Source organism: Nylanderia fulva, unplaced genomic scaffold, assembly GCF_048542155.1.
Source record: "Nylanderia fulva isolate GAGA-0341 unplaced genomic scaffold, ASM4854215v1 Scaffold5, whole genome shotgun sequence".
NCBI classification, from domain to species: Eukaryota; Metazoa; Arthropoda; class Insecta; order Hymenoptera; family Formicidae; genus Nylanderia; species Nylanderia fulva.
In genome coordinates, this window is record NW_028190587.1 from 306813 (window position 1) to 331648 (window position 24836).

The 24836-nt window shown below is 31.3% G+C and overlaps 1 protein-coding gene across 2 annotated transcripts in view; it reads left to right on the forward strand.

Moving 5' to 3' along the window:
- The window catches only part of if (integrin subunit alpha inflated), an 86439-nt gene that overhangs the window by 7530 nt on the left and 54073 nt on the right, over window positions 1-24836 (forward strand). For both annotated transcript variants that reach the window (XM_029317315.2, XM_029317316.2), the window contains exons 3-4: window positions 13075-13196; window positions 20113-20231. In XM_029317315.2, the coding sequence (XP_029173148.2) occupies window positions 13075-13196; window positions 20113-20231 (241 nt within the window). The remainder of the gene's footprint in view (window positions 1-13074; window positions 13197-20112; window positions 20232-24836) is intronic.

The following is a 24836-nucleotide window of genomic DNA, read 5'->3' on the forward strand; positions in this document are numbered from 1 at the left end:
TACCGTTTTCTTTTATTTGCCTTTTATGGCTCTCTTAGTTTTATTCAACACCTATCTTAACACATACTTACCACACCTTAAAACTGATTATTAATTCGCGGTCAGCATCAGATATTGATATAAATATAATGCGACGATGAGTGTTGTTCTTCATTAATGCATCATGAAATAGTCAAAGCTTAAAAGAATTAAAAAATATAAATAGTAATTTCTATATAGCACATTTAACATTTGTTTTAACTATAGTCATGAACATATAATTTTTCAAAAGCTATAAAATTATTTATTCTTTCGATAATTATTTCCTGCAATTTTTCATTTTTGTTTGGGATAACATGACAATTAAAAAATAGGAATTCTCGATATGATCGCGAAGTTGTTTAATTTTATTCGCTATTGAAAATTGACAATAAATGGAACGAGCGTGTGGATTTAACGAGAAAAAAAAAACAAGAAGGATATAGAGAAAGGAGCAGAAGGTAATAAGGATCGCGTGAGGCACGTGCCCGAAGCTCAGACCATGTCATTATGCAGACGAGAGCCGGCAGAGCCTCGGGGCCTCTGTTACCTTTACCTGCCTGCACGCGTGTTGCACGCGTGCAAGAAGGCGCCATATACACGCGTGCGGAATACGGACGGTTATATCGCGATGGCACGCGAGAATCATCTCGTAACGCATAAAATTCGTAGCCCCCGACTTTAATAGTTCTAAGGATAACGCAGGGTGTCCCAGGGAGCAACATTTGATCGCTGGCAGTAACTCGAATTGGTGGTCAGTATCGTGTGTCGCTGTCACGTTGCACTACCGTGAGTGATTCATGATTTAGTCAGAGAATCGCAAATGTGATTACATCTATATGTATATCTTATCCATATTATAATCTCCCTCGAACCCATTAATTATAGAATAGAAAGGTATTGACATGTAATTACGAAAAAGTTGATCAATTTCTTCAATAATTTCTAGATACAATGATTGAGAAAAAAATGTCACTCTGATACAGTCATTTTGCATAATCCATTTCGGGAGGATGCAATAATCATTGTTAACAACTAATACCATTTTACCGTTTATTTTTCATTTCTCGATGTTCTTTGACTGACTTTTCAAACTTTAAAATGTACCAGTATGCAAAATCTTCCGATTCTTTCGTTAAGATATCTTCTTATTGTTGTAATTTACAAGCGATGAACAATCTGCTTTTACAATCTTCTGACTCTCTTTGATTTTAATATTTACCAACAAAATGGTCTAGTATGTATATAGTATGTCAAGTATATATAACAAACTGATCTAGTATGTGACTGCCAATAATATTAATGCAAAATGTAGTAGGTAGATTTTTCTTTTTTCAAATTATTAATGTCAAATTATTGCATTGCGATTTCTCTTTCATCTGCGTGTTCTAACAAGACTAGAAAAGGAGTTTCCCATATAAAATCTGCTTTGATCATAATATAGATATTTTCATTAATATTTTCCATTTCTAATGACTGATTGAAATACATTTATAAATATTTTTAAATACATTTTTAAAATTTTTTGATTATATACTTAATATTAAAGTAATTACAAAATGATAATCTACTATTATTTATAAAATGAAATTTTTAAAATCATAGTAATAGTAAATGATTTTATTGTAATTAATTTAATATTAAGTATAATATAGTCTGACGGTAGAATTATATGAAAATAATATCAAAAGTAAGTTAATTTTAACACTTTGAAAGATAAGTTTATTTATTTGAACTTTAAACTTTATAAAATAATAACTATTAAAATAAATTAATAAATAATTAAATTAAATAATTAATTACAAAATTTGAAATACTTGGTTATTCGGTATTTACATACTGTATTTAAATAAGATGCATATTTAAATACGTATCTCAAATACTTTAAGATACATATCTGCCCAACTCTCTGTATTATATGTTATTGTAAATCGTAAATAATGTTCTAGTAGATATTACTGTACATAAACAATAAACAAAATATAAAAATATTAGTGACTTTGGACCAATATTTTCATTTTTCTCAACCAATTACAACGGTTGGTTTAGTTTCGAACAATCAGTTTATTTTCGACATTCTATCATCCTATCATCAGCGAAAATTTTCAGAGAAAAGAGGGATTATCAATTCAAGCGTCTAATAAGATAAAACACAGATTCGAACCCATCCAGACGAATTAGGGTATAAGGTTTATAGGTAATCTTGGTGGACTCGAAAACCCTGCGTTACGCCTACTCTTTGCCTCGGGCAAATTTCGGCGACGCAGCGTGCACGACCACTCGACATCCCGACACCATTTATATAACTGTCCAGTTTCTCATATTTTATGGATAGTTTCCCAGGTATGGAGATTTTTTCTTCTACTATTAATTTAATAGTTTTCTTCCAAGTAGCATACTCCTTAGCAAGTTTCTTTACCGAAATACCATTTCTCAATTTCTCCTTAATTTCAGATTTCTTTTTTTTTTTTTTAGTTAATTTCCCCATTTTTAGATGGTTAGTTATTGTAATCTTGGTATGCTCGGTAGAGAGAATCGTTTGTACTTTTATACAAAACTTTGGTTTACTGTGATTGATTCAGAGAGATCCCGAAAAACTTTATGCTACACGATACGAGATTTTGAAACGTTGAAATTATATTTGAAACTAAAATTTGTTGCGGTTAGTTGCTACTGAGAAGAACTTTCCGAACACAAATGAAAATATTGGTCCAAAGTCATTTGACTCATTAACAATCATATTTTGATATTACGATGTTTATTGTTTATGTACAGTGATATCTACTGGAATATTATTTACGATTTACAATACATAAGGTGGCAAAGTTAAGAGAATAATAAATACGGTTAATGTAATGAACGTATGTGGTTATGCATAAAATGGTTTTACACCACTGAAAATGCAATGTAATTTTCAAAAGATCATAAATGTAAAATCTTTTCTTTTAACTGTGAGAGAAAGCAATAAAATTATCACAAAGAACCGTGGCACTTGAATCTTAAGTAAATCATTTTGATTGTCATGTCTGGAATTGAAGCGTCCATCTGATTAATATATGACAATATACAAAAAACTTAATTGCTAAAAAAAAATTAATAAAATACCGCATAATTAAAAAAAGAAACAGTGATGATGAATTACTTTACGCATAATTTTATCATCTGCTTCGATAGCACAAAAATAAAAATAGATTAATAGAATTTGTCAATCAAAAATGTTAATTAAGTGCTTTGATTATGTGCCATTCTATTTTTTGCAAAGATAAAAATAAATATAATTAACAATACGAAATTTATAAAATTTGCTTAATATGTGAAATAGAAATTTAAATTATTGGACTGAACGCGGATGCAATTTTTATTTGACACGATAGTTTATTTTATTGTTTATAAGAAAGAAGAAAATATAGTGTTTTGAAAAATTTTTGTCCAGTAAGCTTTCTTTTTCAACGGAATAGTAACTGTCGGATACGCAGCACATGCGGTCAGTTCAGTTCGCCATATGGTCATGGCCTGTCAACGTGTCACACCCTCGAAATTGCATTGTTCTTTAAAACTGACTGCTCTTGGCACATGTTTTCTCCTTCGTTGAAGAAGATGTGTCGCGGTCCGTTTGGTTCACAAAAAAACATTTCGCAGGTCCCCTTCGGAAAATTTATATTTCCTGCAGCAAGTCCATTTTCCGTTTCCTTCGGAACATAATTTTCACTCAACCATGTAATCTGAAGTAAACGTTTTTCTATAATATTTTAATGTTGATCTCTTCAAATGAGATTTTCTATTATTTTGGTAAGAGTTTATTGTTTCATTATTTTTGTAACTACGTACTAAAAAAAATTTAACTTGACTAAACCTTTTTAACTAAATTACTATTGTGTTAATTGAACTTATATTAGTATTTAAGTCAAATATATATACATTTTGTTAGATTTAATATTATATTTAATTTAAATATGTTTAATTAACAAAATAATATTTAGTTGAAAAATTTAGTTGAGTTAACAAATTTTTTTAGTGCGTAATTGTAAAAATAAATAATTGACATAATAATTTTTTAACTAATGTAAATATAAATTCAGGTATATAAAAAATATTAATGAAAGCCGAGCAACACACATACATATTAGGTGCAACAAAATTATTTTTAAATTTCTCTTTAATTATTTCGAATGTTTCAGTGTTCCCTTTGGATCATTTTCAGCAGATCAAAATAAAGAACGAAAAATAATTTAAAGAGGAACTTAAAAATAATTTTGTTGCGTCAAATATATATCTGACTCTCATTAGTCCTTTTCATATTTGAATTTATATATTTATTTATCAGAGCTTTTTCAATTTATTGTTATAATAATTTATTTATATCGATGACATATACTATATACTTATTTGATACTGAGTATGTATGTGTATTATGCTACATACAATATTTGACGAATCATTCTCGATGAAAGATTAATTTGCATGCGACTTGTATGTTCCATCGAGTAAGCACTCGATAAACCAGATAAATGACCGGGCAATCTCGACAATACTGTAGTTACGTAATCGCAATCACGTTAACAATAGTGTCACGTCGATAGAATTGGGTCAATGTATCGCGACCCAAGATGAAACGATGATTTACTGTGCATTAATTAATAAGATTAAAGTCATTTGATTTTAATCTTCTTTCGTTTGATATTATTTTTATACAAAATTATTCATTTTTTTAAATTATGAAATTTTTTCATTTAATCAATTTTTGAAGAAAATAAAAAAAATTCTTACATGTACAATTCATAAATATTTTACGATGGAATTTTCGAATTTATACTTGATAATATTGAAATAAGTAAACACAGCTGTTCTTAATTAAGAGAGTTGCGAAACATAAATTAATATTTTACGTATATTCGAATGTAACCATATGCAAGGAGAACCTTTTTTATATTTTAATGCAAGGAGAACCTTTCTTATTTCTCTTACTTATACGTTTATTTACAGACGTCATGCCTTTATTATTCCCGAAAAAATTCTGCGACCAAATATTGCTTTTACTAAGTACATCAATCAAGTAATAAATGGCCTTCAACTCATTGAGAACTTAATAAATCTAAAAGTTGCTCCAAGCGGCAATAAATGCAAATTTAATTCGCGCGATATAATTTTGTGACCAAGATTAATCCAACAAATTCACTATCGTGAGAGAGAACGTTTTGCACCTGCGGTGAAGGTGTGGCAAAATTATTTTTATTTAATATACAATTTTCTTAATTTAAAAAAACTACTAAATATTATTATCAGCATCACCAAGTTGGAATTAATATATAGATATTATAATTATATTCTCCAGAGATAAAAAAATTTTTTTAATATTTTAATATCATTATATTTTATCTTTATAATTTTATGTTATAAAATATAACACACATACACGATATGTCATAAAAATATATAAATGATACGCATTCTCCAAAATACGCGAATCTTTTCTTTTAGAATGTGACCCATAAAAACGAAAATTAATTACTATATAGTTAAATTTTAGCTGTCCTTATATTATATGAAATTTAGTTACCTAAATTTTAGCTATGATAACTAATATTTTTTAGACTAATATTATAGAGTTCACCGTTAAATTATAGTTAAAAATATTAGCTGTCATAAAAGCTAAAATTTAAGCATAACTAGATTTCCGATTGTAATAGAGAGACAGGTAAAATTTGGCTGTGGTAACTATTTTCTTGTGGCACACAAGATAAAATATGTGTTTGTCAGAAGTGACAAATTCGCGGCGCTGAAAGTGAAATTATCAATCAAGCGATCGTAGATCACATTACTGCGGAATTGCGGTACCATTACTCGCTTCACGCACACGCGTGATTTCGATGCGAGTGGTTGATTACAGGTTTACCCACAGTGAGAAAGCTGAATGGTATTAGTGTGAGGAGGTGCTCCTTATAAAGTAGCGGCGACTCAACGTCGATATACGCCTCCGTTCTTCGCGTTACGTCATCGACTGATCGTGCGTATCCTCGACGCATACATTGCGTACGACACTTTTAAAAATCTTCTTGCGCAATTGGACTTTGAAAAATTTTATTACATGTAGAAAAAAATTATAATTAAAATCTTGTTTTTTTTAACATTGATTTTTCTTATTAGATAAAATATTTTTAAATATTTAAAAAAAATTTTAAATCAAATATCTATGATCAATTAAATATTGTGTGAAATATCTTTATCCTATCTTAAAATTATGTTACATTATATTTTTTATTATAACACAACAAAATTGATCAATATATTATTTTAATAATTTAATGATTTACTAACAACGTTAATTTGATAAACGATATTAATAAAATGGAAAATTATGATAAGTAAAAGCTGAAAATGTGAAACGTATATTAAATAAAATACGAAATTTAATTGGCATATACAAGCGAATACTCGCGACGAAGGGATGCGTAACGAAGCGAAATTTCGCACGGATCAGATATACCGCGCGAACTCCACATTGATTTTTAGTATCCTCAGCAATAACATAGCACGTTGCATGTGAATATCGTACGGTAAGAAAATTCCACTTGGTTTAAATTTCTTAGCACGTGCTGGTTCATTAACATATATATATACGCGTTCCTGGAGAAGCTGAACCATGTACGACCTCGCTGAACGTTTAATCAACGGCATTTTAATCCAAAATATCTCAAATATTCAATATTTAAGTAGGCATAAAATAAGACTCGATTATAAAATGGTTAAAAAAATTATAAAAATTTTATTTTTATAAAACTGTAATAATCGCTGAAGAGACATTATGCATCTAATATTAGTGACATTTGATTTCTTTTATTTAAACAGCTTTTCTCATCGAATCTCTAATCGCAGTTTAAAAAAATATATAATAATTAATATGAGAAACCGGGCAAATTTTGCGAATATATATAAATGTTATAATAAAGTTTGACAAATATTTATATTTGAGAAATTAATATTTAAGAAGCACTTCGAGAAGCACATTAACTATTCTAATAATCATAATAACTTATAATCGTTATTTTGTGTGAAGAGAAAGACGAATCTTATGTATAATATTTTCTGGAGGCGTTTAAGAAACACTTCCCTTTACGGAAGAGGAAAGGGATTTTAAGTGTTACGTGATTTCCGGCTTGAGGACCGAGGTTGCATTACAATCGTCATTCTTTATGCTCGTACACGAATCTTCATTTGGCTGTAATAGTTGTAACGGAAGTTATCCATGCAGTCAAACACACGTTCGATGCGACATGATATATCGCGTATTAGCACGTGGTTACATGAAAATGATTTGTTTTATTAAAATAAATTGGAACCATCTTTTTTTGTATTGTATAATTGTCATTTAAATTGAAACCAACAAAAGTATCTTTACATTTTAAATAGATATTAAATATTTCTGATTATTCAAAGATAATATAATTATGAAGTTAATGAATTATAATTAATATTTATTATTTAATTATATCTTTGGCGTTTTATCTGAAAATAATAAATAATTCATATGTGATTTGCACATAAGAAATAGGTTCTTTCGTACAAAAAGAAGTTCACGGGGATAAAAAAAAAGGTTAAAAAGATTCGCATGTAAAATACACGTGTTCTCAATCTTTTTTGAAAAAATAGCGTTCTGTTTTTTACAGACAATAACGTCGCTTTGCTCGCGACATGACAATACCGATCGCGAGCCTTTTCATATACTTCCAGCGCGATTCCACTCACGATGCCCTCATAGAAGGCGTATATACCTACGTAGGTACATTTGTCACCTTGCACGCACGACGTATACTTATACCTGCACGATTCGCTTTCAAAAGAGAAGGACATTTTTCAGAGATCAAAGAGCATGAGATTCACGTAGAAGCGGGACGACGGCATTGAGCAATTCACCAAGTACGGCGCGACTCGGAGCTGTCCCGATTTTGCCAAATACGGGATTACGAATGCACGCGCGTATGATCAGTGTTGTAATAAGTCGATACAACGCGAGGAAAAAAATATGTACACCGAGAGATATTTCCCCGATCGCGAGATTCGAATTGTACATGACGACAAATCATTCTCTAGTTCATACGCGATGGATAAATACGCGCATGTGTTTTAAAAGAGCCGCTTTGCGCGGCCTTTTAATGCAGATTTCGTCAGGAAAGTTATGCAAAATAGCTGGTGTAACGTTGCACATGCTGCATCTCGCAAAGCATTTTGTATATATATGTATACATACGATACGGGAACTATCGAGTTACTCCAGTTTTTCGTTTGACTTGTTTGTATATCATGTGCTCGGTACAATAATCAGCAACAACCAGCTGCGAAAGAATGACAAATATTTTGATGCAGAAAGATAAAAGATTTAATGGTGCTTTTTAAATTAAAAAAGTCTAAATACATACGTATGTTTCGTAAAAAGACTATTTATTCATTAGTAATAGCTAATCAATATTCCTATACCGTAAAATAACGGTAATTATAATAGACCGTAAATAGAGCATATGAAGTGGGCAGAAATATATTTCTAGAACTGTTGTCGTCATATTCTTCAATATACGAGAAACTGAAATTTTCTTAAGACAATGTTTCGTGACCCGTTTTAACGAATAACTCGGTTACACATACATTGTTGAATAAATGTCCTCCGTTTTATGGCCGAGGCCTTGAAAATCGCTAACTCATCGAATTTCTGTGTCGTTAAAAAATATTTGCGTGACGATAAACACCGAGAGACCGCAGGTGCATAGCGAGATCGCAGCTGCAGACCTATTTTCGACGCTAGTGATCTCAACGTGGTCGATCATGCTCAGTTTTACCATATTAAGTAATTTGTTGTGACTAATGGTGAATTAAGCGGTAACATTCAAGTGTCGGATATATGTATATATCATATTACCAATATTTTAAACGAAGGATATCAAATTCATAAATTAAATCCAATTAAACTAAATGATCATAGATTTGTTTTTTTCTTCAAATTAATATTTTTTCCTAGTAAAAAATTTCTCATAAAAAAGTGAAACTGTTACTGAGAAATTTGAAATAAAATAACTCGTATAAATCCGCGGAGAAAACTATTAGCATATGTATACATGTGTAGAGTATTTGCATATAAAAAGAGACTGATACGATAAGAGACTATGATACCTTAGAGCGACACTAAAACCAATGAATCTTGACTTTCTCTTCGACAAGGCAGGTTGCTTATATTCATGTAATCTGCCTCAGACTATCACGATCGCCCACTGATCGCACCTATTCACATGGTTGGCTCACCTACATCGATATTTCTGAATCGCGAGAATTCCCGACGACACAAGCCGACGATTCTGTATATCCTGCGGGACCGGTTCGCCCCTGCATTCTCGTTAACGTGCATGTGTCACATATCGGTGACTGTAGTTCCCCACGAATGCAAAAAAGTAGAGTGGGCGAGAGCTTATAAGATCTCCTCAGGTTCGACCCACGTTCTTTAAAGTAGCACAAAACGTCTATCCATCGCAATTATACATGTGTACCGATATTTTCTAGATTTTACGATTATTGTAATAATAATATGACACATATTGTTATAATTTACAATACATTGTTGAAAACATAGATAAAGATAGATTATTTGCAAAATAATGATTACTAAAGTGAGTTTTAAAAATTTTTAATGATAAAATTAAACGGTTTTTTTTAAAATAACGTTTTCAGTTCCTATCGTGCTTGTGATCAATTCGCGGTATTTGAGAAAATTATCCGCGCTAGAGATATTATAATATCTCTCTTATTAATACATATTTCTTCTATTGCTATTATGGTACCTTTTTGCTCTTGCAGAATATATACTAGGGAAACGAGTTTCATAGTCGTTTCTTTTTTACGCGTACTATCATTATTTATCGCCTCTAGTTATTACTCTAGTTTACGTGAACGCAAATTCATCCAATTAATCCATTTGTACATTATCTTGGCTTCTCGAAGGAGAACCTGTTTGTGGTATTTCTATATTATTAGTTACAATAACGCGCATGTGCGATAATTATGGCAGACAGAAAAAGCGACAAACTTTTCTTTATCTTTATTTCTCGTAGTAAATTTCAATTTAAATGTATAGCGCTGTTAATAAATTATATCAGTTTATTGGCCTGTTCGTTTGCTGTTATTGATATGGTGGTATGCAACTTGGACGACATGTCAAGCGCACGGTTATATGAATCACTTACATAAGCGATATAATCGGTTCGTCTCTTTCCTTGTGTATATTTATATATATTTATATATATATATGTATGTGTGTGGCGCTTACCTACGCGCGTTGCACCAACCTAGAAGTTGATGTGTGCCAAGGTTACTCCATATAAGTAACAGAATTTCCATATGTTTCGAGGTGAAAACCTACGACGCGGAATTTTTCCTGCGTTATGATTTCCGAGTTGATTGAAAATAATTATTCCAATAATTGCAAAATCCAAGTAATTTAATAAATTTTATTATGAAAACGCTAAATTGTGGCATAGTTTTATGCTGCTTAAATGATAATTTATTATCAAAGCTTATTTAAAAATACAGTCATAGGTCAAGCCTTAATGATATTAATTGCGAATATAATATGATGTAATCGCCGATTAAATTCAGTGCAGATTAGAATAATCAGACGAGTAATAATAGCCGAAGTTGTTGATTATCATTCATTGAGCGTGTTTAGTTGTTAATAGACTTTAAATTAGCAGCGTTAGAATAAGCTAGGTCACTGGATCAGAGTTAAATTATATACACACGGATTATCATCTATTTGATTGCTTTAAAGATAATCATATATTATCGTTGTTCTACAGTTTAAAAAATATATCGCGTCTTAAGTTCAACAAAGTTTGATCATTTATTGATATTTAATAATTATTTCTTCCAATACGTTATACTGCGACCATTTCAAGATTAACAACGATATATCGATGTCATATCGTATAAATATATCGATGAGATAGTAATTTCCGTCGAGTGAGAAGAAAGCTTTTACCCTTTTCCATGTCATAATATTCCGGAATCGTCTGACACAATGTTAGATGATAAAAGCATGTCATTAGTCATACCATTTATCACAAAGTGGCAATATCCGTGGAAAATTTTTCCCATCAATATCTTTCGAAGTATTTGCTTGTCATTGGAAAATTTAAGATGTAATCGAACATTAATGCAACTTAATTAAGCTACACATTTTCTGTGTTTATTCGAAATAAGATATCTATTTCCAGCAATTTCGTGCATATTTTTTTGCTCAATTTTTAAAATCTTTTCTTTAAAATATACATATTATATTTGATGTAAAATTTTATCTAAATAACGGTTTATATCGAGAGATGAAGAAAAAAAATTCGAAATAAAAAATACGTAATACGAATACATGCTATACTGTAAACAAATTTATTTAATTCAAATAAGTATTTATTTCAATACTGCCAAATGAATTATTTATTTGAAACTATAATAATATTTATTTGATATGAAAAATATTTATTTGATATAAGAAAATCCTTTTCAAAATAAATAAATATTTATTTGTTTTAAATAAATGATTTATTTGGCAGTATTGAACTAAATATATTTATTAATTTAGACATTTCTTCAGTGTTAATATTTTTCAAGGCGAGCGAAATGATTTACCTCATAGGTCAGGATGCCGATGCTCTCTTTCGTGGTTGACACACCTTTCTGAGATAATTACACGATCGATTGTCTCATACCATCCTATTTTCATATTGACGGAGCGCGTTGTTTAATTTCCGCGATCACATCGCGCCTTTTATTTTCGTCTCTCTGAGCCGCATCAACGAATCGATTCTCGCACGGACAATAAAATTGCCATGGCGGATAATAAATTAGGCTTCGGATATCTACTCCCAATTATTCTAATATTGGTGATTCCACCGAATTCGTGGGAGAGTCGCTTGCGTAAAAAAAGCGGCCTTCCGTTTAATAACGATAATAGCCAATTTAGCACACGCAAAGCGGTCGTCATTAAGGTAATTGAAGACGTCGGACCGTCGTTACTTCGCATCTTTTTCGTATTTAATCGCGTTATTTAACGCCCAACGCACCGCCATTAGTATTAATTATACTTAGTAAAAGTTGTATTAATAAAGTCTTATTCACAATAAAGATCTCGAAAAATGTCTCTTCAAGTAATCACGACACGTTGCGATGCATTTTCTCCGGAAATGAGTTTCGAGTTAATGTCTGCGATTCTATATATAGCCGTCATTCACATCATTAATTCCTCGCTATTATTTCTTATTGAATATTTTATCGCTTGTGTTTGCTTGAAAATACATTACAAACATGTGCTTAAAATGAGGCCGTTTATTTCAATTGATTAGAGATGTTTTTTGTGAAAATAATATTATATAAACTTGTATAAAGAGCATAAATCAATTTCGATCTTTTTCTCTCTTACGACGAAATAACAGTTGATATAGGTAGAAGAGATAATGAAAAAGCAAGAAGAAGGTTTGAGGAGGATTGATATAGCAAATAAAAAGCATTGAAAGAAAGTTTATTAGTGATACGAAGTTGCGAGGCTAGGAATAATCTAGATTATAGTGCTTTCTTTACGTTAGAGAAAATGATACGAGAGGTAAATGTAGTACAATGACTCCTCTAATATAGTATTGCCTAGTTCAGAACATAATTGGCAGTTCTTGATGTCTCAATGGTTACTGACGGCTATACCTGAGATTTTGACAGCGAAAGCTGTTCGCGTCGAACATAATTCATCGTCCATTAGTTAGATCTTGCTATCAAATCTTATGTCATTGATCGAAATAGTCCATGATCATTGACCTCAATCTCGAGAACACGGACGCATTACATATGCATGCTTATCGAGTAACATTAAATTGACACAAACGATACAACCTCGATGCTTAGACGATCATCTATCAAAGACGATCGCCTTTATGAGACAATCGCGCAATTGGTCCCGAATATATCGAGGCTAACTGTAGCACGATCTTGTTTTAGTGTTCAATTTTGCTGAACAGTGTCCTACTTTTTTTTCAGGGCAGTCGTGGGCGCACCCGAAGCCGAAACTGCACAAGCCGGCGTCTATCGAGGAGGCGCAGTCTATAAATGTGATATCGCAGCGGACGATAGGTGCAACGTAATCCACTTCGACGATAAAGGTAAGAAAGATTATCATTTATTAGGATTATTTTCATTTTTACACACAGATGACACACTAATGCGACATTAATCAGCTGATTAAGATTTTTAAAGATCCCAGATGCTAATTATAATTTCGTATAATCTCTTTAAGGTTCAAAAATTTAATTACACAGTGCATAGCGATGCATATATTATATCAATCTTCGCATAATGTAAACATAACGTTTAGTGAAGTTTTAAAGTATGAGTATATATGAATTAATATATTTATTTTAAATAATTTTTAATAATTGTTTAATTTGTAATACTTTTAGTAATTAATTAGTAAAAATTTTAATAAAAATGACAAATTTTTCGAATGTTTAAAACAAAATAAAGAAACTTTTTATTCTAAAATTTTAAATATATTTTATCGTATTTTATGCATTAATTTACCATTAAACTTGCTCAAGCATTGAAGGCAATGATAATTCGTGGATGACACATATAATATACGCACATGCTTTTATCACTGACAGATCCATCTTTTTAATTTAAAACAATACAAAAGTTCGTAAAAACACTCGCACAAATAAATATTGGCCGTATTTTAGGAATGTGTGAACTTTCATTCTGTGAAAATTCGCATCTATTAATTTAGAGCTAATTTAAATCTTTACGGCTTCGTTAGTTTTGTTGAAACGTTAATGCGTTTGTAGAGTAACATAATTGACAGAATTTCATATGAATATAATATAATTAACAATATGTTGAATAATTAATTGAGCGTCGTGAATTCAAAATCATAATCAATCAAGTCTTTAGCATTGTTAATTAAAGCTTGTTGACATTCTTTGGAGAATAATCGATCAATAGAAAATTGCCAACATGAAACATTCCTTCGTGATTTACAATCTAAAATTAACGCAATGTTGTATCATTTAATTTAGAATTTCTAATTTAATATAATAAAAATATTTTTATAAAATGTAGTATTTTTTCTATTATATATTATATACTTAAAAATTTATAATACTAAAACTAAACATCGTGTATTGTCTTTGGATTTATTACAATTTCAAGACACTTCTTGATACAAAGAATGCAACATGCATTTACATAACTTAAAAGCCTTGAGAATGCAAATAATGGCGTTTCATTCTTTTAGACACACTACTTTCCTGTAATTAAAGTCCTATAATTAAAGTCGCGCGCTTCTTCACACGGATACAAGTGTTTCGACAATCCCATCACTATTACGTGTTTTAGAGCGCGCGAACTGACATTTCCGGTCGTTTCAGAAGATCCGAATATCCGTTTCTACTATGCAGTTAATCACACATTTAATTAGATAATTAACTCTTTATCGCTCTAGATTTCTTTAGATCGTTTTAGATTTTATCAGAGTTTTTTTTATAAATATATCTATATATGTCAGAATGAATCAATTATCTTCTTAGAATGAATAAATTATTTCTAATTGAATATAAGATGATATCGATGAGAAAAATTAAAATTGAATTTAAAATTGAAATATAAAACTGAAATAATTATTAACATGGAAATGAATTTAATTCTATGTATTGCAAATTTAAAAAATTAAATCATCAATCTTAATTTAAATAACTTTATTAATATCACTAATATTTTTTTACTCTTTATTAACGATATACAAAACAAATAAATCGATTGATTTTTGAGGTAGAGAGATTATTGGTATCTTGCATTTTTTAAGGATTAATGTAACATTTTTATCTAAATAATGATATTTTTAGCCGCCCTCTAGACTTATTAAAGGCGTTGAAAGATATAAATACAAGATGTTTTCACCTCACGTTCTCCACACTGTCCTGTGAAACAGTTGACCCACATTCTATCTCCCTTTAGCTGTCGGAGCGCCATACGCTGCAGCTTCATAATCTCAAGAAGTAACCGACAAACTGGTTACAGAGAACGCGCTATTCTTAGTTAGTGCCAATACACCCACCCTGTCGTTGACCCTACCATATTTCGATGCTTGGCAATTGCTGCACGTGACGTAGCACACTGACCAAGCATGATTTATTATCCCTAGTTTATGCCATTAATTTTACATTAGGAATAAGAAGAGCTCTAAATCGCGTTCGCGTAAATTGCATATGCTTCAGTTTATTAAGAAATTATCTGATGTTAGCGTTGATAATATTGAATCAAACTATAATTATAACGAACTAAACTTTTTCTATAAAATATAATCTTATTTGCTAGAATAAATTAAAATTTTATTGAAATTTTTATAACTCAGCGCATAGTCTAAAATTTGAAAATGACTATAAAGTAGGTTTATTCTTTTGTCGTATAATATTTCAATTTTTAAATATTAGATGATCTTTTTAATTTAACGAAATTATATACGCACGCGAATCGATTACTTGAGCCCTTCTATCTTAATGTAAAACTATTCAAACGTCATCCGGAAAATATCTCTAACGAATCTGATTACTGTAAACTCGCGCTTTCTATCTAAGAGACCTCCGGCTGCTTTCTGGTGTTCAGTGCTCAGTTTATAAATCCGGGAAGGAAACGTTGCATAAATTCTGGCGGGCAAGTATCGTGCTCGCGCACCAATTATAATGACCGCGTTTAAAGTATACATCGCCGGAACTCATAAAGTTCTCTAATAAAAGCGAGAGGGTTGAAAATATTATCCGCTCGATGTAATCTTTCGCGCCGCTCGTAAATATACGCGCGTGAATCGAACGCGCTAATGTAAATTAGCGGAATAAACTCGCGAGGTGAATTAGACGCGGTTACACACCTCGTAACACCGCCGTATCTCAATGGTGATTCGCGATTTGATTTCGACCGACCCTTTTTCGCGCAGGCAATATAATATACCGATTATGGATTCGTTCACGCGAGAAAGCAAAATTGACCGCACTGATCGAGCGCGATCAGAGCAGGAAATCACGCGACCGAATCGATATCGTTGAGATTTCACGTTATATATTATCCAACAATGAAGGGTGCGTGAGCGAGATCAATTCGCAGTACGAGATCGGATCCAAAACGAGCAAAGGATCAAAACGTATGGAGATATATATCTTCCTTTTCAATGCGTTCGCGCATAATCGAGAGGATAGAATGCGTGGATAGTTTAGTCGTGATGGCTTGTGGCTATATTTTGCGAGAAAGATATGATGTTCCCAACATCTATATAATCATTTCATTTATATCTTAGATCATTTTTTCAGATGATTATTTCTTCTGCAATTTTTTTAAATTTTTTCAAGATGGTTTTATCAAAATTACATCTTAAAGGTTTTGCAAAGTACATTATGTACGAATATATTTGACTCACTCAATAGTTAAATATTATATTATTCACTGTACTTATTTTACAAAATTTGCAAGATAAGTGACAAATTAACAAAATGAATTTTTGATTAATAGATCTCAAGACTTAAAGATATCGATCGACTGCTTATACACATATGATATAGCTTAACAAAAACCAATATAATTAAATTATTCATGTGTAAAATTGAGTGATTGCTTCCTAAATCTATTTCTGTTTTATTTCCAATTTCATCGATTTGCATTCACGCGGAGATCTTATTTCATCAGTCTTTCAATTAATGTTTCTCTCTTTCTTCGTTTCCCTTTAACACGCGTTGTTTTACTTGAGAAAACGTTTTCGTTCGACTTGTGCGCACAAGATTTCGAGTTGTACTTCCAATTAGTCCAATTCGCCTCTCTTGTTTCATGGCCGGCTACACCAGCGGATAAATATTTCGCTTTGATCGATAATTAGACCGAACGTATGCTCTATCGTCCTTCGATCGTTGTCCAATTAGGTTCGTACTCGGTAGACGGCTGTTTCTACTCTGTCGTCATCAATTCTTGGCGCGCGAACGAAAACATCTCGATTATTTCTCGCCTTTTGCACGTGATGCATAAGCATCGTCGCGCGAAACTGGACTTTCTCGCGATAGTCACTCACGATATCGTCAAAAGGTTGCTTTACCGCCTTCGCTAATCGCGACAATTGATCTCCAATCACTTCAACATATCTCCCGTTATTCACGTAATTGTTGAAACTGAAAGAGCTTCTTTAACTGTAAATCTTTTTTATATTTATATTTAATTATTTAACAGTAATCAACAATTATTTAATCGATGAATTAATATTTATGTATATGTTTGTTGAACATGAATTGCTTATTCAAACTTTTTTACTTAATTTAGATTAAATTATAAGAGCATAAATAAGAGCTGTCAAGAGTATTTCTAGATTGCCGTTATCAAAATATAATGATGTTTAATATTGAGAAAAGATTACGTAAAATCATATTCGTCCTTCGTCGCTTTTCTTTTGAAAGTTTGTGTTACTGTCACGGTTTAAAATAGTGATATAGCTTAAGCAGCGTCCAGATTTACAGTATGTCGTTGAAACCTTGCGAATGGAGTCGCTCTCGAAATAGCACCGCCTAGTTTCGCGATGGAGCCTCAACGAGAACAATATTATTATTACTTTGACGAATGATTTGTTACAATTTGTACAGGATGTCTAACTTTAGCCACGATTTCGAGAAAACTGTAGTTGTTTTTTTTTTACATTTCGCCGCAAGCAATTTTTAGGATATACATAAAAGATTGCGAAATGTATTTATTCTTGGAGGTTTTTTATTTTCAAATGAAATATGAACTATTTGTAAAACTATAAAATTTTATATTCTCAAACAATTCATATATGACATTTTATTAATAATTGAAGTATCTGATGTTAAATAAATTTTTAATCTCGTCGATATATATTTGTTCTTAACGTATCAGAAATTATGGAATTATTGATAGATGCAATTAAAAATTGTTGCTAAAACTTTGAGTTTTGAAATATAAGATGCCAACAAATGTTTTAAGACGCACGGAAAAAAAATTAGCTGCCATAGCTAAATTTTAGCTGTCCATATATTACACATGAAATTTAGTTATGCTTAAATTTTAGCATAATGACAACTAATATTTTTTAGCTATAACAATCTCCGTTAAGCTACGGCTAAAAAATATTAGTTACCATAGCTAAAATTTATGCACGATAACTAAATTTCAGGTTGTAATATATGGACAGCTAAAATTTAGCTATGGTAGCTAATTCTTTTTTTCCGTGCGGGACATCCAACTTTCGATTCTTATCCGAGATGTATCTCGCTACTCCACCCGCGGTATGTCGCATTGTCAAACGATCTTTTCGATCGCATATCACTGATTCTACCTGCGTACAAGGAAGAGATCTCGTGCAGATCTTCGAGGTCACTCACTCTTCGGCCACTCGAGCGAAAATGTCGTCTCGAGGAACTTGACTTTCGTCGTACACTCTACCGAGTGTCGGACTGTCTGGAAATACTGAGAACCATCTCTCTGCAAGAAACGATACCTAATACAGAAAACCGTAAGACTGTTCTGCCTTAGCTCTTGGAAGGTTCGGCCACGTGTCATTCAGAATCAATTTCTAAAGATCCGAAATGCTTTTCTTATTGACACTCGCGAACTCTGATTATATCTTGTCCTTAGCTTTTTAATGAAAAGTCAAAAGGCACATAATTCTTTCGTGTGTAAAATATTATTAAATTATAATGAGATATTTTAATTTATTTTAATTGTATAAAGTTATAACATATTAAGAGAGTCTTGGGAGGAGTTTATATTTATAAAGTATAAATATAGTTTTATTAAAATAGAAAATATATGTCACATTGTGAAGATAACTGTCGATTAATCTCGAGAATTAATTCTGGTATTTGAGATACTGTAATCACTGTGTACTGGAATTACTCTGTCTTTGCGCTTCCCAGTCATGACAAACCGGTAAGGGTTGAGAAGCGAAGGACAACTTCCCTTTAAGGAGTAAAGTCGACCGATACGGACTAACGGGTTAACTCAGTTCGTCAAATCGAACGAAGAAAAATGCAGGGCGCACTTAAAGTTTCTTCGTTGTAACACCTGTCCGCGCCTCTTTTCTCGAGATCATCGAACGATAATTACAAGGTCGATCTTACGTGATGTTATTGAACTGTTTATATTGAATTAGAGTTAAAAAATGACCTGCGAAACAATATTATTTTTCAATAAGATTCCTCATTTGTTATTTTCACAATATAGACACACTTTGTTCGTATTATTATTTATAAAATGCGAAAACTGTTTTTTGTCTTCGGAAATTATAGAACAATAATCTTCCATTTTCGATATGTGATTGAAGTTTGCACTCTTATTATGCGAATAAATCAAATCAAATCTTCTTTCTTTCTATACTTTCTATATTTAGTCAATGCATTTCCATTGAAAATCCTTTTCAACGATGATGAAGGATAATAAGGATTCAGTAAAAAACGCAATTCACGAATCGATCATTTTATACTCATCTGATATCGCGTGGTTGGGCATATTCTTCTATAAATTACGTTCCACAAATGGTACCTTTGATATGATGAATCTTACGAAGGTTGCGAGTTCGAACGGAATTATCTCTACAGTAGGATTATTCTACAGCTGCAAAGTCAGTCATACCTTGCAGTTTCATACTATTCCGTTTCACCATGTTCGCTTCATCTCATCCAACGACATATTAGGTTACTTCCAGATAAGTGACTGTCTGACAGGATAATTAGGTGCTAATTTCTATAACCTATTGCCGATGCATTTTCTGATTAATTGCTCTGAGTAATCCGGATGGATTTGAGAGTAATTGCACGTTCCTCTTTATTTTTAACACATTATAAATAATATGAATGTGTATATAAATAAACACATTACATTAAACATTTTAATATTTAGAATGAAGATACAATTTATTTATCTCTCGCATTTTAATTTTTATACATAGAAAAATTATTTTATGTACAACTTTATTTCCAAGCAAATTATTTGAAGATCAAATTGTCGATTTAAAAAATGTTTCTGGTTTTGTTGCAGGACACAATTATGCCAGAAATCCAAATATGGCTAGTGGTTTGAGTCAAGTTGACAATAAGACATTGCAGTGGTTTGGCGCCACAGTCTCAGCCTCTAACAAGGATGGAGGTCCTATTCTGGTGAGTATAATTTGGATATCGAAATGCACGACTTGTATTTTAATCGAAACGTCAGCGCTATACTCCACTAACATATAATAATACTTGGATAATGTGCGATTGCTTGAGACGTAGCAACGTTAATTAATGAAAGTCCATAATGTAACACGTTGATTTTTGATTAATGAACTTATATTCAATTGACTCCGTTGGCACAAACTTGAATTATAGTAAATATGAACGTGCTATACCTGACATGGAGACTTAAAATGCTTTATTCTCTCTCTGAGAGAGAGAATATATATGATAAAATAATAATAAAAGATTGCATTAAGTTTTAATACGAGAGATTATTATTTCAACAGAAATATTAACTTTTTTTAGCTGTATATGTATATGTGTCGTGTTTATGATTCGTAGAAATCTCGAGGCGCGTTATGGAAGTTGTTTAATGAAATAAACGATATGCTAAGAAAAATAAACGATGGGGATCTAGTTGAAATCTAGGGGATCTCAATCTCTCTTTCTCAAGAGGGATTTTCACAGCAAAAAGATAAGAATATATTTCAGAAAAATATAAAAAAAAAAACGAGCAACGAAGAGATCGGTCATTGAGATGTTTTTTTTTTTAATTTTTAATATATTGGCTTGATTTGAATATTCGTAGGATTTATAACTAGAGTTTCGGATAGATCTTCTAAGAGATTACAGACGTGTGTTCCCAGAAGGCCGCAGCTTCTATTTCAGGGTTCGAAAACAAACGAATTCCCGTCGCGTTCCTCGTTTCATTCGTGACGTAGAGACGTCTCGCGAGCGAGTCAAATTAGCACAGAAGTCAAGTTATTTATTTTTACTGAAATAATTACATTACACGACAATTAGAGAGAGAATCAAGAAATAAAATTTATCGCGCTATTAAGAAACGGCTCATATCATAATTGTTTAAAAATCTTTCAATTTACAACTACTGTGCACTAATGTAGCGTGCTAAAAATAAATTCATAAAGTATAATAATTTCTATTATAAAAATAATAAGCTTATTTAAACTTGATTATAACGATAAGTCAGAATCGTTATATTTTTTCCCGGATACAAAATTACTTTTATTCAGTCGCGTCCCAAAGTCCTTTTCGGCGGCGTTTCCCTGTTATCTCATCAACACTCACCATCTGCGATACGTGTTAAAGTCATTATCCGGCCGATCCGTAACTTCCACGCAGATTTCTAATTCAGAATGCGTGCGGCGCTCCGTTACGGCGATCCGGCACGTTTGCAATGTAACGCGCTATGCGGCGTCGCCCTCGCTTAGATGCGTTTCTCGCAATGGATTTCCCGCGCGGCATCGGCGCACAAGTAAGGGAGCCTCGGAGAGATATACTCCAATCTAGCGCGAAGATCTCTGGCTCTTCTCGGAGTCCTGGGTCCTTTTTTTCTCTTTCCTCCTCCGTCCCCCAAATCGTGCGGCGGTCCCTATGATGTACGAGCCGTCCTTATCTATCTTTATGTGCGCTGCGCTTACGCGCGCAGAAGACTATACACGCATGTGCGTATGCTCATCACGCGCGGCTGCGGTGGCCGCTATGATGGCAGATGCGAAGATTGAACGAATAAGCCGGGAAAAAGGGTGAGCCAGGAAGCGGCGTTCGGCAAAATATGCAGACGGATGGAAGAAGTTGTTTGCACGGCGATTTAGCATAACACTTTTTGTTTTTTTAAGGCGAATAATTAATTTCGTATTGCATTAATTTATATTGTGTATTTATATTATTTTCCGTAAATTTTTTCTAATTGCTAAATTTGATCTGATAAAAATTAATCTGTCATACAAATAATTATTATATAATTCATTCGCATTAGATTTTTTTATTTATATTCTATCTGCATCTTTGATTATTATGTTCGAACAAATTAAAGAACTGCTTATTTCATCTATTTATTTTAATATTAATATTTAGTTTATCTCTTCCTATCGTTCTCTCTATTTTATATTTATTAATTTATATATTTATAAATTAAAGAATTTTTGAAAGGATGTAGAAGCACAATTCATTAAACTTATGAAATTTTTGTATCAGATCGCAGAATGTTAGGTTGACTATAGCGTTCGGCAAAATATGCAGACGGATGAAAGAAGTTGTTTGCACGGCGATTTAGCATAACACTTTTTGTTTTTTTAAGGCGAATAATTAATTTCGTATTGCATTAATTTATATTGTGTATTTATATTATTTTCCGTAAATTTTTTCTAATTGCTAAATTTGATCTGATAAAAATTAATCTGTCATACAAATAATTATTATATAATTCATTCGCATTAGATTTTTTTTATTTATATTCTATCTGCATCTTTAATTATTATGTTCGAACAAATTAAAGAACTGCTTATTTCATCTATTTATTTTAATATTAATATTTAGTTTATCTCTTCCTATCGTTCTCTCTATTTTATATTTATTAATTTATATATTTATAAATTAAAGAATTTTTGAAAGGATGTAGAAGCACAATTCATTAAACTTATGGGATTTTTGTATCAGATCGCAGAATGTTAGGTTGACTATGGCGTTCGGCAAAATATGCAGACTGATGGAAGAAGTTGTTTGCACGGCGATTTAGCATAACACTCTTTGTTTTTTTTAAGGCGAATAATTAATTTCGTATTGCATCAATTTATATTGTGTTTTTATATTATTTTCCGTAAATTTTTTCTAATTGCTAAATTTGATCTGGTAAAAATTAATCTGTCATACAAATAATTATTATATAATTCATTCGCGTTAGATTTTTTTATTTATATTCTATCTGCATCTTTGATTATTATGTTCGAACAAATTAAAGAACTGCTTATTTCATCTATTTATTTTAATATTAATATTTAGTTTATCTCTTCCTATCGTTCTCTCTATTTTATATTTATCAATTTATATATTTATAAATTAAAGAATTTTTGAAAGGATGTAGAAGCACAATTCATTAAACTTATGGGATTTTTGTATCAGATCGCAGAATGTTAGGTTGACTATGGCGTTCGGCAAAATATGCAGACTGATGGAAGAAGTTGTTTGCACGGCGATTTAGCATAACACTTTTTGTTTTTTTTAAGGCGAATAATTAATTTCGTATTGCATCAATTTATATTGTGTTTTTATATTATTTTCCGTAAATTTTTTCTAATTTATATATTTATATATTAATTTATATATTAATTGCTAAATTTGATCTGGTAAAAATTAATCTGTCATACAAATAATTATTATATAATTCATTCGCGTTAGATTTTTTTATTTATATTCTATCTGCATCTTTGATTATTATGTTCGAACAAATTAAAGAACTGCTTATTTCATCTATTTATTTTAATATTAATATTTAGTTTATCTCTTCCTATCGTTCTCTCTATTTTATATTTATTAATTTATATATTTATAAATTAAAGAATTTTTGAAAGGATGTAGAAGCACAATTCATTAAACTTATGAAATTTTTGTATCAGATCGCAGAATGTTAGGTTGACTATAGCGTTCGGCAAAATATGCAGACGGATGAAAGAAGTTGTTTGCACGGCGATTTAGCATAACACTTTTTGTTTTTTTTAAGGCGAATAATTAATTTCGTATTGCATCAATTTATATTGTGTTTTTATATTATTTTCCGTAAATTTTTTCTAGTTGCTAAATTTGATCTGGTAAAAATTAATCTGTCATACAAATAATTATTATATAATTCATTCGCATTAGATTTTTTTTATTTATATTCTATCTGCATCTTTAATTATTATGTTCGAACAAATTAAAGAACTGCTTATTTCATCTATTTATTTTAATATTAATATTTAGTTTGTCTCTTCCTATCGTTCTCTCTATTTTATATTTATTAATTTATATATTTATAAATTAAAGAATTTTTGAAAGGATGTAGAAGCACAATTCATTAAACTTGTGGGATTTTTGTATCAGATCGCAGAATGTTAGGTTGACTATTTACGCCCAGGTCATTTATAACGTTAAGTAATCCTAAGTGATTGCCCGATTAAAAATGATACGTGAATGACTAGCTGGTTTTCGAGGAAATTCGACACAGTCAGTCGGAATGAATCGGGGCCTCACGAACAACGAAGGAGGAGGCAAGTCATAAATAAAGCTGCATTCGTATGTGAGAGGCGTATTAGCGACGATTATCGTTCTCATGCTCGCGTAATTTTCACATAGCGAGACGTCGCCGCACGCTATCCCGTCAACGACATTCCCATCCTTCCCTGACGCGCCGACATTACTCTGAAATTATCTACTTACTCCACAATGCACGTTTTCTATAGTAATAAATGTACGGCTTTTTTCACGATTGCTTTTCCTCATTTTCTCTACGTCTTCTTTAAAATCTACAAATTAAAACTAATTGTAAGTAATTACTACTGACGCGGAAAATTTAAATTCTTCTCTCTCTTATTTTTTTTCGTATACAATATTTGCTTTTTCACGATATAAATCTGTTCAATAAAATTAGTAATACAAGTTTTTCGAGACGTATGTATAAAAAATAGATAAGGTGTTTAATTAATTGAGAAAAAAGTAAATTATTATATGTATAGGTAGATTCTATTCTTAGAAAAAAAATTTTAATTCAAT